Source organism: Doryrhamphus excisus, linkage group LG16, assembly GCF_037039965.1.
Source record: "Doryrhamphus excisus strain RoL-2023G ecotype Guam linkage group LG16, RoL_Dexc_Guam_v1.1, whole genome shotgun sequence".
Lineage (NCBI taxonomy): Eukaryota > Metazoa > Chordata > Actinopteri > Syngnathiformes > Syngnathidae > Doryrhamphus > Doryrhamphus excisus.
This window is the reverse complement of record NC_136372.1, coordinates 3,280,281-3,294,980: the sequence shown is the minus strand read 5'-3', so window position 1 is coordinate 3,294,980 and position 14,700 is coordinate 3,280,281. Positions and strand designations below refer to the sequence as shown.

Here is a 14,700-nt window from a genome sequence, read left to right as displayed (position 1 = left end):
CCTTCATTTTTTCTCTTGTACTGTTAAGATATTTTTCCAACATACAAAATATTAAAAGCACACTGTAATGTTTACACAGTATTTTATACAAGCAAAATTTTAACATGGATTTCGGACGGCGAGCGATGCCGAGCAGAAGGTCTCTCCGTGCTGGTTAGCGGCTTTGCAGGTATAAACGTTGCCGTCTTGAGGCCCGACTTTGGCCAGGATCAACGTGCAGCGGCCGTCTTCCTCGTACTCGATTTGGACGGCAGGCGACTCTTCCACAGGCTCCCCCCCGCACAGCCATACCACATCCGGGTCAGGATATCCTAAATAGATTGCAGAAAGGAATAATAAGATAATAATTTTTTTTGTACGAGTCAAGGACAATTTAAAAACCTTCAAGGAACCCAACACTAAGTTTTTGTAAACATCCCAGTTGAAACCTTGCAGGGGTCGCTGTGTTCAATATTTTGGCGGCTCCGGAACGGGCTAATTAGATTTACATTATTATCTATGGGAAAACTTGCCTTGGTTAGAGTCCGTTTTGGTTATAGTCGGACTTCTGGATTGTTAACCACAGCATCACTGTACACAATTTGCTCCTTATAGAACCTAATATATATTTTTGTAAACATTGAACATATACTGCATGTGATCAGGAACCCAACATGCTGGTTTTAGAAACTAAAAGCAAAAGCGTCATCACGGAAAAAGATGTACGTTTTTGTAAACATCGCAGTTGAAACCTAGCGTATGAAATTGCAGGGGTTGCTGTGTTTAATATTTTGGGGGCTCCGGAACGGACTATATAGATTTACATTATTATCTATGGGAAAACTTGCCTTGGTTAGAGTCCGTTTTGGTTATAGTCGGACTTCTGGATTGTTAACCACAGCACCACTGTCGACAATTTGCTCCTTATAGAACCTCATATATATTTTTGTAAACATTGAACATATGCTGTATGTGATCAGGAACCCAACATGCTGGTTTTAGAAACTAAAAGCAAAAGTGTCATCACGGAAAAAGATGTACGTTTTTGTAAACATTGCAGTTGAAACCTAGCGTATGAAATTGCAGGGGTTGCTGTGTTTAATATTTTGGGGGCTCCGGAACGGACTATATAGATTTACATTATTATCTATGGGAAAACTTGCCTTGGTTAGAGTCCGTTTTGGTTATAGTCGGACTTCTGGATTGTTAACCACAGCACCACTGTCGACAATTTGCTCCTTATAGAACCTAATATATATTTTTGTAAACATTGAACATATGCTGTATGTGATCAGGAACCCAACATGCTGGTTTTAGAAACTAAAAGCAAAAGTGTCATCACTGAAAAAGTTGTAAGTTTTTGTAAACATTACAGTTGAAACCTAGCGTATGAAATTGCAGGGGTTGCTGTGTTTAATATTTTGGGGGCTCCGGAACGGACTATATAGATTTACATTATTATCTATGGGAAAACTTGCCTTGGTTAGAGTCCGTTTTGGTTATAGTCGGACTTCTGGATTGTTAACCACAGCACCACTGTCGACAATTTGCTCCTTATAGAACCTCATATATATTTTTGTAAACATTGAACATATGCTGTATGTGATCAGGAACCCAACATGCTGGTTTTAGAAACTAAAAGCAAAAGTGTCATCACGGAAAAAGATGTACGTTTTTGTAAACATCGCAGTTGAAACCTAGCGTATGAAATTGCAGGGGTTGCTGTGTTTAATATTTTGGGGGCTCCGGAACGGACTATATAGATTTACATTATTATCTATGGGAAAACTTGCCTTGGTTAGAGTCCGTTTTGGTTATAGTCGAACTTCTGGATTGTTAACCACAGCATCACTGTACACAATTTGCTCCTTATAGAACCTCATATATATTTTTGTAAACATTGAAGTCTAGGCCTACCTGTGAGGTGACAAGATAGATGGGCACTGGATCCTACAGAGACCGTCTGGTCTTGTAGGGTCTTGGTGAATTTGGGTGGTCCCTGCATCTTGCGCTCCAAAGAGATAAGTGCATCTTCTGTCTCTGGTGTCAACGGGGAGTCTGACCCAGGAAGGAAGGAGGTCAAATACCAGGAAGGCACAATAGAAACAAAGAATAGAAACATGCGTCACCTTCTGCTGGGCTGGTGGGCGACGCTGAGCCGTCCCCTTTGCTCAGCAAGGTCATTCTCTTCAACGCCAGCATGGCCTTGCCTGCTTTCTATAAGGTCGCAGTTGATGAAACCCACCTGAAAAACATCTCAGATGTTCCTCACCTTCCATTTCTGCCTGGCGAGGAACCTTTTCATCTTCTCCTTGGGAAGACTCTTCGTGGAGGCGGGATCTTCTGAGTCAAAGGCCGCCATCCACGGGTGAGTCAGGGCATCTTCGCATGCCATCCGTCGCCTAGGATACGTATCCATCCATTAGATGTTTAATTGCAACTGGAGGATGAGTGCAGGTGTATCTCGAGGAGAGCTCACCTGGGGTCTTCCTCCAGCAGCGAGCTGATGAAATCTTTGGCCTCGTCGGTGATCTCCTCAAAGCTCTCCTCGTCAAACTCCCACTGAGCTGCTGTGACCAATGCCAGGGTGTCGGCGTCGCTGCTTCCCTGGAAAGGCGACTCACCACTTAATCTAAAAAAAACACACACACAATTATTATATGAGTATTGTGAGATTTTGTAGGATTTTGTGCAAAACACACACACAAATGAATAACAATGTTAGATACTACTACTACAGTATTATTATGTATGTATTGGTAGTAGAGGTCAGTAAGATTTTGTGTAAAAAACATTCACAAAAAACATACATGTTGGCTATTACAGGTATTATATGATTATTATGAGATTTTGTAGGATTTTGTACAAAAAAATACAAAAAACAAATGTTGGATGCTATGAATATTATTACGACAATTAAATAGGATTTAGTACAAAAACATTAAAAAAAACCCCTGAAATGTTGGTTACTACATGTATTATCATAAGAGTATTATAAGATTTTGTAGGATTTTGTACAAAAAACCCTGAAATGTTGGTAACTACAGGTGTTATCATAAGAGTATTATGATATTTTGGAGGATTTTGTACAAAAAAAACTGAAATGTTGGTTACTACAGGTATTATCATAAGAGTATTATGAGATTTTGTAGGATTTTGTACAAAAAAAACCCTGAAATGTTGGTAACTACAGGTATTATCATAAGAGTATTATGAGATTTTGTAGGATTTTGTACAAAAAACCCTGAAATGTTGGTAACTACAGGTATTATCATAAGAGTATTATGAGATTTTGTAGGATTTTGTACAAAAAACCCTGAAATGTTGGTTACTACAAGTATTATTATAAGAGTATTACGAGATTTTGTAGGTTTTTGTAAAAAAAACAAACTGAAATGTTGGTTACTACAGGTATTATCATAAGAGTATTATGAGATTTTGTAGGATTTTGTACAAAAAACCCTGAAATGTTGGTAACTACAGGTGTTATCATAAGAGTATTATCAGATTTTGGAGGATTTTGTACAAAAAAAATTGAAATGTTGGTTACTACAGGTATTATCATAAGAGTATTATGAGATTTTGTAGGATTTTTTTTTTACAAAAAAACTCTGAAATGTTGGTTACTACATGTATTATCATAAGAGTATTATAAGATTTTGTAGGATTTTGTACAAAAAACCCTGAAATGTTGGTAACTACAGGTGTTATCATAAGAGTATTATGAGATTTTGGAGGATTTTGTACAAAAAAACTGAAATGTTGGTTACTACAGGTATTATCATAAGAGTATTATGAGATTTTGTAGGATTTTGTACAAAAAAAACCTGAAATGTTGGTAACTACAGGTATTATCATAAGAGTATTATAAGATTTTGTAGGATTTTGTACAAAAAACCCTGAAATGTTGGTTACTACAGGTATTCTCATAAGTGTATTATGAGATTTTGTAGGATTTTGTACAAAAAACCCTGAAATGTTGGTAACTACAGGTATTATCATAAGAGTATTATAAGATTTTGTAGGGTTTTGTACAAAAAACCCTGAAATGTTGGTTACTACAGGTATTCTCATAAGTGTATTATGAGATTTTGTAGGATTTTGTACAAAAAACCCTGAAATGTTGGTTACTACAAGTATTATTATAAGAGTATTAAGAGATTTTGTAGGATTTTGTAAAAAAAACAAACTGAAATGTTGGTTACTACAGGTATTATCATAAGAGTATTATGAGATTTTGTAGGATTTTGTACAACAAAAACCCTGAAATGTTGGTTACCACATGTATTATCATAAGCGTATTATGAGATTTTGTAGGATTTTGTACAAAAAACCCTGAAATATTGATTACTACATGTATTATTATAAGAATATTATGAGATTTTGTAGGATTTTGTAAGAAAAAAAACTGAAATGTTGGTTACTACAGGCATTATCATATGAGTATTATGAGATTTTTGTAGGATTTTGTACAGAGACTTGCAAAAAAAACTGAAATGCGGTTACGACAGGTATCAGATGAGTATTATGAGATTTAATTGACAACTACGTGTATTAGTATATGAATATTATGAGATTTAGTAGGATTTTTGTACAAAGAAACACAAATGTTAGATACTACTACTATATTGTGTATATTCATGAATTTCTCTTGGAGATAAATCGAGTATACTAGCATTATTATTACTAGAATCTAGTAGGATTTTGTACAAAAGCATATGCAAAAACATTAGATACTTCTACTATAAATGTACTAGTATTATAATTACTAGAATGAAGTAATGTACATTAGTTGGAAAGTAGAATTTTCTTGTCAGAATGAATTATTATGCTATATTGACCTCCCAGGTTGTTGACATGTTTATGGTTCAATGTTGACCTTTCCCTTGAGCAAAGAGGACTCACAGGATGTAGCAGATGACCCCGATGCTCCACATGTCTGTGGCCAAGCACACGGGCTCGTAGTTGATCACCTCCGGGGCGACAAACTCTGGAGTCCCCTGCATCACCCTCAGAGGGCTCCTGCTATCTGTCAGTCAAATTATGATGAGTGGCGGAGCTGTGAGGACATTCCAGCATCCCAACATTCCATGTACCGAGTTGGGTGGCCAGTCCGAAGTCTATGATCTTGATGGCGGTGCCGGTGGTGTCCACGCAGACAATGTTCTCAGGTTTGAGATCCAGGTGGACGATGCTCTGCCGGTGCATGAAGGAGACGCCCTGCAGGATCTGCTGCATGTAAAGCACGCTGGCGGGCTCCGTGTGCTCGAAGCTGTCGTCCACGATGCGCTCAAAGAGTTCGCCGCCTGCGATGCTGCACACACACACACACACAGCAAGACACACTTCGTATTTCATAGTTTTTAGCGTTAAGCCTTTTTTTTAATGCTTGTAAATTCCTACTTCCATACTTTTGTATCCAATTGCCTTTTATTGTTATTGTAAGATTCAGACTTATAGCATCTTGCAGTGTTTTTGTGTAAATAAAATGTGTTAATAAATTTAAAAAAAATTAAATAAAATTTCAAATTCTGTTTGAAATTTTTTTAATAATGTTTTTGCATAGCAAAAATAGCAAAATATGAAGTTACCAGCATATATTTTTCAAATATGTATTAAATATATTAGTATATGTTTAAATACATTCAAATTTAAATGTAAATTTAATTCAAAATTGAATAAAAAAATAATGTAATGTAAAAAAAAAATATTTTTTTTTTAATTGGGAAACTAAAGTATTTTGGATAAAACTAAAGAAAAATACAACATATTTAATTTTTTTAAAATGTATGTAATTTAATACAATTTAAAATATATTAGTATATGTTTAAATACATTTAAATTTAATTCAAAATTGAATTTAAAAAAATAATGTAATGTAAAAAAAAATTTTTTTTTTCAATTGGGAAACTAACAATATTTTGGGATAAAACTAAAGAAAAACACTAATTAAAATTTTTAAAAATGTATGAAATTTAATACAATTAAAATGGACTCTGTGATTCAATGGATGGTGATGACATTTATTTAATATATTAATTAATTTTTTTATTAAGTTTAAAACAAAATTTTACAAAATTAAATAATTTTTTTTTAATTGGGAGAATTAAAACAGAATTATGGCGTAAAAATAGAGAAAAAAAGCAAATTTAAAAACATCAATCAATCTCTTAGTAATAAACTGTCATATATTTGAACACATATTGTAAATATGTATATATTTTCTTCCTTCCCTGGAACATATATCTATTTGGAATGATTTGCAAATGATAGGTCCAGAAACATACTATAGTTAATGAATTGATCAGGGGCTAAAAACCATAAAAAAAACACTCACAACTCCATGACCATAACCATCTCCGGCTTGTGGTCGTAGGCGGCCAGGCAGCAGACCAGTTTGGGATGATGGAGCTTATTCATCAGCTCGATCTCGTTACGGGCGGCATCCCTCTCCTTGGTGCGGCGACCTTTGTAGAACTTCCCGGCGCACACGCGGCCGCTCTCTTTGTGCCTCAGCTTGAACACCAGGCCAAACTTCCCCCTGATGAACACACAAAGACCATCGAGACCTCCTCTTTTGTGTTTGATGGGCTTCTTTAGGTGCGTCTCAATACTTTTGACCACATGGTGTATTGTCATGGTTGCATATTTAAGGAGGAGAACCAAGCCTGCACACGTTTATCTTAATCCCATCTTCCCGGGAATGTCCCAGTGATCCTGCAGACATAGTCCATACTCACATGCCCAGTTTCTCCTGCACGTCATAGTGGTCTGTGACTCTGTGTGCACCGTCTATGGTGACCTCTGAGACCTGGGGGGCCTCCTCCTCCTCCTCCTCCTTTCGTGGTGCGGAACCAGAATCTGCACAAATGAAGTAACCTCATGCTTGTTTTTCGCTGTACTCAGGTTATTTAAGTAACTTTTTGGAGTAGTTTATTGTCATATCATTTGAAAATATTTAGCAACGTTTACAAATAGCAATAGCAATATTTATTTTTTTCCCCTTCTATAATAGGATTACATTAGCTTCTGTACAGCGATTCAGTTATTTAAGTAATATCTTTTAAAATATTAAACAAAAATAAAATAAATTAAATTGATTTTATGTGATTTTAATTTAATTTAATTTAATTTAATTTAATTTAATTTAATTTAATTTAATTTAATTTAATTTAATTTAATTTAATTTAATTTAATTTAATTTAATTTAATTTAATTTAATCATTTTCTACCACTTTTTCCTCACAAGGGTCTTGGGGGTGCTGGAACCTATCCCAGCTGTCTTGGGGCGAGAGGCGGGGTACACCCTGGACTGGTGGCCAGCCAATCACAGTAATTTAATTTAATTTATTCATTCATTCATTTTCTACCGCTTTTTCCTCACGAGGGTCGCGGGGGTGCTGGAGCCTATCCCAGCTGTCTTCGGGCGAGAGGCGGGGTACACCCTGGACTGGTGGCCAGCCAATCACAGTAATTTAATTTAATTTAATTTAATTTAATTTAATTTAATTTAATTTAATTTAATTTAATTTAATTTAATTTAATTTAATTTAATTTAATTTAATTTAATTTAATTTAATTTAATTTAATTTAATTTAACCTGCCCAACTTAAGTAAAACGTATTCAAAATAATTACAATTACATGCAACTAGTGTACAATACATACATGTACATGTATTAAATATAATGACACAAAACTTATGTTTGACCTAATGTAAGACAAATGTCTCACCCTTGACCTCCATGGCGACCACAGGGGACGGCGGTCCCGGTTCACTGACCCCCACCGTGTTGTAGGCCCTCACCCTGAAGCAGTACTCCTCCCCGGGCTGCAGGCCCGCACACACCCTGTAAGACGTACTCTTACACTGAGCCGTCAGCTCGGTCCAGTCCCGTCCCTTCTTGACCTCCACTACGTAGCCCAGGACGGCGCTGCCCCCGTCGTAGGAGGGGCCCGACCAGGACAGTACCAGGCTTCTGGAGGACAGCAGGGTCACCAGAGGGCAAGAGGCGGGGGGCTGTGGTGTGTCTGATGAAAGGAACAGTACACTTTGTGTTGTATGCTGTTTATATGTGTGTATATGTGTGTATATGTGTGTGTGCATGCTTACCTATGACGGAGAGTGTGAGTGTGTGTTGGGCCGAGCTCTTACGGTCCTTCACTACCACGGTGTAGCGGCCAGTGTGATAGACTCCAGCCTCAGCCAGAACCAACGTGCTACTGTCATCCGAATTCTCTGTCCACACCTCAGGACCGGCTACTATCTGCAGGAATTAGACAAAATATGTTTATTTTTCTAATTAAATATATTATATAAATAATTAGAAAAATTAATAAAAATCATTAAAAGCATCTATAAATATGTATAAATATTTTTTATATTTTAAATATTTTTTTTCAGGTGGTCACCTGCTCTTTGTTTCGGATCCAACAGGACACCACAGGCGGACTGCAGGTGAACCGACATGTGACGCGTGCAGGATATCCCGCCTTCACTTCCACGTGCTGCGGCGGCTTCTCGAAGTGCAACACCGGACCTGCCGATGCGGGAAATCAAAGTTCAAAAAAATTAAAAAAAAAAAATAAAAACACAACAGTTTTGTGAGAAACACGAGTCTCGAAAAAAAGCGAGCCAGAAAAACTGTGGCAGGAAGCTGGCGTGTCAGATAAAAACAAAACTAAGGGGGGGGGGGGGGGGGGGGGTCATCGCCTCGTGGCAATTGTGTCAAGTTGATACACAAACAATAAGAGCACACATGCACAACCAGTTCTGGGTGGTGACGCGACAACTCCAGCAATGCCAAAATATCACTAAAATATCCAAATATACTAACATGTAATAATATAATGATATCTAAATACATTTTTTAAACAAATATGAGTAGAAATGATGTTTTATGTGTTTTGTCCTGTAGTTTGTTGAGGTTCCCAGCAAAAACAGATAGGGTTGCCAGGTATGATATTAGACCAGGGGTGGGCAAACTACGGCCCGGGGGCCACATCCGGCCCGCCAAGTGTTTGAATACGGCCCGCCCAATATTTCCAAAGTATTTCATTTAAACTCAACATACAACTTTATGATTATTATAATTATTATATTAATGCTAATTATTATATTAATTATATATAATATTATTGTTATGTTTGCATATTTTACATAATAATAATAATATAATAATTATTATTTTAATTTTATTATAATTATTATAATATTTTATGATTTTTTAAATATTTAAATATAAATATAAAATAATAAATAATAATAGCAGATTGCATGACAATTTTACAGATACAATAATACCAGGTGGACTGTTACGTGTAAAATATATAGTCTGCCCCCCCCCCCCCCCCCCCCCCCCCCGTAAAAAGTTTGCCCACCCCTGTATTAGACCCTTAATTCTAGGAAGCGTCCCAAAAGAGACTTTTTCTCCTGCATGTTTTTATTGCATTATTTTATTGGTTTTGCACATAAAAGCATCTTTACAATATAAAAATAAAAAATATTGAAAAAATGAGTTTCTTACCAGTTGCAGAGTTGGCTCTCTTCTTCGGGACGACCTCTGCAAAGAAAAGAGCGCAGGTTTGTTTATAAATAAAGAGCGTGAGGGAGGAGGTGCGCTGTATTGTAATGTCCGCTTCCTTATATGGTATTTATCAGTCTAACTTCCTGACGGATGTCGTGGATGTGATGCGTTTCCTTTTTTTCATTCCCAAATATAACATGGATGTCCGGACAAGAGACCATTAGAAGTCCAAATACCAAAAAAAAAACCTCGAGGAGAAGAGACTGTGACGGTCGGGGAAGTGGAAGTGGACTCGATGGAATTCTGCAAGGTTTCTGCAGAAGTGTGAGGTGGATTCCCGTTTCCCATCATGCTCTTGGTTGTCTGCTCGCCGTGAATAGTTTCAAAGTCTAGACAAATCCGGAAAAAAAATGACATAACATCTATGATCAAGGTGATAAGATAAGACTTTAATAAAGGTGAAAAATGGCTTCTAGTCTTGAACTGCTGCACAAAATTTAAATACATTTAAATTTAAATGTAAATTTAATTCAAAATTGAATAAAAAAAAATAACGTATTGTAAAAATAATTTACATTTTTTTTCAATTGGGAAACTAACAATATTTTGGGATAAAACTAAAGAAAAACAAATTAAATTTTTAAAAATGTATGTAATTTAATAAACATTTAATTAAAATGGACTCTGTGATTCAGTGGATGATGACAACATTTATTTAATATATTAATTTTTTTAAAATTAAGTTTAAAACAAAATTTTACAAAAGTAAAGAAAGAAATTGTAATTGGGAAAATTCAAACAGAATTAAGGCGTAAAAATAGAGAAAAAAAGCAAATTTGAATACATTTAAATTTAAATGTAAATTTAATTCAAAATTGAATTAAAAAAAATAACGTATTGTAAAAAAAAAATATTTTTTTTTCAATTGGGAAACTAAATATATTTTGGGATAAAATGAAACAATTAAATTTTTAAAAATGTATGTAATTTAATAAAAATTTAATTAAAATGGACTCTGTGATTCAGTGGATCGTGGCAACATTTATTTAATATATTAATTAATTTATTTTTTAAATTAAGATTAAAATAAAATTTTACAAAATAAAGAAAGAAATTGTAATTGGGAGAATTAAAACTGAATTATGGCGTAAAAATAGAGAAAAAAGCACATTTAAATACATTTAAATTTAAATGTAAATTTAATTCAAAATTGAATTTAAAAAATAACGTATTGTAAAAAAAATGTATTTTTTTTCAATTGGGAAACTAAATATATTTTGGGATAAAACTAAACAAATTTAATTTTTAAAAATGTATGTAATTTAATAAAAATTTAATTAAAATGGACTGATTCAGTGGATGGTGACAACATTTATTTAATATATTAATTAATTTTTTTTAATTAAGTTTAAAACAAAATTTTACAAAAGTAAAGAAAGAAATTGTAATTGGGAGAATTCAAACAGAATTATGGCGTAAAAATAGAGAAAAAAGCAAATTTAAAAACATTAACTGACATAACTGTTCATTTATAGACGCTCCCTAACCTCTGACAAAGACGGCAGCACAGCAGGAAGTCTTCCCTGCCGCGTTTTCCACCAAGCAAGTATAAGCACCGGCATCCTCCGGCAAGCACTCCCTCACGGCGAAGCTCACCTCGCCGCCATTCAGGGTCGGAATCCCGAAAAGGGCCGCCTCACCTGCCAGTGGTCGAGCAAACGAGGTCACATTAAAGGTCAATCAGTGACGTCAACGTTTTATTTGCTAGCATTGAGTATCATTGCGTTGTAGCATATTTATTTCTATGGCTAATGATTTGTTTTTAAACAATCCTCACCATTGTGTAACCAGGTCACTTTGTCAGGTCGACTCCCAGAGAGGACGCCGCGCAACTTGATGTCCTCGCCTTCGTCCACGCAGCAGTCCTGCAGAGGCTCCACAAAGACGGGCTGGTCCGTGGGCTTGTGGAGACCTGCAAAATAATTTAATTTAATTTAATTTAATTTAATTTAATTTAATTTAATTTAATTTAATTTAATTTAATTTAATTTAATTTAATTTAATTTAATTTAATTTAATTTAATTTAATTTAATTTAATTTAATTTAATTTAATTTAATTTAATTTAATTTAATTTAATTTCATTTCATTTTATTTAATTTCATTTTATTTAATTTCATTTAATTTAATTTCATTTCATTTCATTTCATTTCATTTCATTTCATTTCATTTAGCAAGGACACAAACTTGCTCAGTTAAATTTATATAAAATTACAATTAAATGCAATGACTTTTAATTAAATTTCAATTAATTCATAAATCAATTTAGACAATTAATACAATTCAGGAATTGAATAGAATTGTATTTAAAGTAAAACAATAATTTAATTTTATTTAATTTTATTTAATTTTATTTAATTTTATTTAATTTTATTTAATTTATTTCATTTTATTTCATTTTATTTCATTTTATTTCATTTATTTCATTTTATTTCATTTTATTTCATTTTATTTCATTTAATTTAGCAGGGACACAAACTTGCCTAACTTAAGTAAAATGTATATAAAATTACAATTACAACTTAATTAAAATACAACTTAATTAAATGCAATGACTTTTAATTAAATGTCATTTATTCATAAATCAATTTAGACAATTAATACAAGTCAGGAATTGAATAGAATTTTATTTATAGCAAAAATTTAATTTAATTTAATTTAATTTAATTTAATTTAATTTAATTTAATTTAATTTAATTTAATTTAATTTAATTTAATTTAATTTAATTTAATTTAATTTAATTTAATTTAATTTAATTTAATTTAATTTAATTTAATTTAATTTAATTTAATTTAATTTAATTTAATTTTGCAGGGATACAAACATGCCTAACTTAAGTTATATATAATATATAAGTTATACAATTAATACAATTCAGGAATTGAATAGAATTTTATTTATAGCAAAACAAAAATGTAATTTAATTTCATTTAATTTAGCAGGGACACAAAATTGCCTAACTTAAGTTAAATTAATATAAAATTACAACAAAATTACACCAAAATAACAATAACTTAACTAATACAAAACAATAACTTAATTAAATGCAATGACTTTTAATTACATTTCAATTTAGACAAACAATTCAATTTTTTTGAATATAATTTTATTTATAGCAAAACAAAAGCAGCAAAGCAACACTCCTCCATGAGGTCTCACTATTTGGCAAGGAGCGTACCCAACAAATGATGTCATGTACCCGCTATGGTCACACACACACACGAGGAAACAACATGTTATTGTTGACCTTTTAAGCCAAATACATGAAAGCCTCTGCTAACTCCAAACCTTCACGCATCGTTGACATCTTTTGCTTTCAAAACTTTTCCCGTGAAAGATATTGAGCAAGACCGCAAAAGCATTTGACTCAACTTGTTGATGATTTAAATGCACACACACACACACACACACACACACACAATGAATGTGCATGTAAACAGACTAGTAATATAAGTGTTATTTTTTTAATTATAATTATATAAAATGATTAGAATATTGAACCGCTTTTATTCTTTTTCCACTTGTTGCTAGGCAGAATTGCAAACAAAGCAGAGTAATTAATCCTAAAATAGCACTTAATGTATCATTAAGCAGATTTATGAACATTTATGCTCTGTATTAGCTATAAAACAACTGAGATCCATGCAACATGACCACTGAGGTGTCAAATGGAACCCAAACCGGGACCTCTTTTTTTTTTTTTTTTTTTTTTTCTTTTTTCTGCTTACCCATCAACTATATGTGGTTTCTTAAGTTTTTATTATTTATATATTATTATTATTTATTACTGATTGATTTTCTTTATTTTTGATTTGTTTATTTTTCATCTTATTTTGTGCAGAAAAATAAAAATTAAGATATTTGAGTGGAATTTTTTATCAGCGCTTTTATTGTAGAAAATTGGAACCAAAGCACTGAAAAAGTTTGTATAATTTTCTGTTTTTTTTTGTTTTTTTTTTTTTTTTTAAAAACCCAGCAGCACCCTCACCTGAGTCCAAAGTCCCCTGGTCTTTGCTTCCAGGCCCGTTCCCAGCATGAGTCGCCTTGAGGTGTATCTTAAAGGTGGACACGTAGCGGCGCTGACCTCCTGCCTCCACGCTCATGTCTGCTTGCTGTCGCTGCGGCTCGACTTTTCGACTTTTTTTTAGAAACTCATTTCCACACCCCGATTCACACATGCAACGGCAGACGAGAACACTTCCTGTCTTTCTTTCTTGCTGTGAAAAAGCACGACTGCTCTTCACACTCCTGTGCCTGCCTGCCTGCCTACCTACTCACCCCCCCCCTCTTTATGATCCGGGCCTGTCTCCACCTCCCTTCCCGGTGCCACAACCTTGCCTGCGGCTACCTTTCCTTATCTCCTGTCATAGACCTCCAACATATAAACAAGAGGTGGAGACTTATCTAAAACCGGCCAGCCAAAGGTCTCATTGTGCTGCTGCACCATCCATCTATTTGCTCCTCGTTTGCAGAGGCTCACTTATCAAACACCGGCCCTGGACTGTGGATCACGGGGGGAGGGGGGGACTTGTAGCAAAGGGGTCATTCCCCCACCTGTGGACAGTAAACGCCGTGTGCATGCAACAGGATCGTAAATCCCATAGTGGGAACATCTGCTTTGGATGCATCCACCTGCTTCTTCTCCCGTGGTGGACATCTGCTCCACTGCAGTTGTCAAAATGTCACAGGAAGTGGACAACCGCTGCAGAGAATGGGTGAGATCACATTGTTTGGGGTGGGGGTCGATACTACACATTTTGGGAGCAATCCAACACAGGGGCGGTATCGTCGAAACCGATTCTTATCTAATTATTTGTTCATCATAATTATAGTCAGAATAAAATATGACAAAAACATATTTGTTTACAATATATAATTTTTTTGTTGTTGCTGTTAATTGGTTCCAGTAGGGACCAGTAGTTTTCCTTATTCATAAATTGAATATTTTCATAATTACAGCATGGAAAACCTGTTTACCACCTTCTAAGTACAATTAGAGCCCTCTTGACATGAAATAGCACCCCTATACTCACCTCTAATAATAAATAAATAAGGTGCGGTCGGGAAGGGATGCTTCCCTTATTCATAGATGGAATATTTTCATAATGACAGCATGGAAAAACCTATTATTAACA

At 34.2% G+C, this 14,700-nt stretch overlaps 1 protein-coding gene across 2 annotated transcripts; it reads right to left on the bottom strand.

Annotated features, from left to right (window-relative positions):
• Positions 1-65: 65 nt before the first annotated feature.
• Positions 66-13,916, bottom strand: mylk5 (myosin, light chain kinase 5). Of its 2 annotated transcripts, XM_058048899.2 has the most exons (17): positions 13,554-13,916; positions 11,343-11,477; positions 11,053-11,205; positions 9,754-9,894; positions 9,506-9,541; positions 8,391-8,518; positions 8,092-8,245; positions 7,713-8,009; positions 6,720-6,840; positions 6,317-6,520; positions 5,076-5,293; positions 4,885-5,008; positions 2,459-2,611; positions 2,252-2,381; positions 2,109-2,196; positions 1,897-2,037; positions 66-311 (listed from the first exon to the last, which is right to left on the bottom strand). In XM_058048899.2, the coding sequence occupies exons 1-17, from the start codon at positions 13,741-13,743 to the stop codon at positions 100-102; spliced, it is 2,625 nt and encodes an 874-aa protein (XP_057904882.2). In that variant the 5' UTR covers positions 13,744-13,916; the 3' UTR covers positions 66-99. The 2 variants fall into 2 exon arrangements, with proteins under 2 accessions (XP_057904882.2, XP_078653666.1); XM_078797540.1 differs by lacking the exons at positions 11,053-11,205; positions 11,343-11,477 and having other exon boundaries at positions 13,554-13,914.
• Positions 13,917-14,700: the final 784 nt, after the last annotated feature.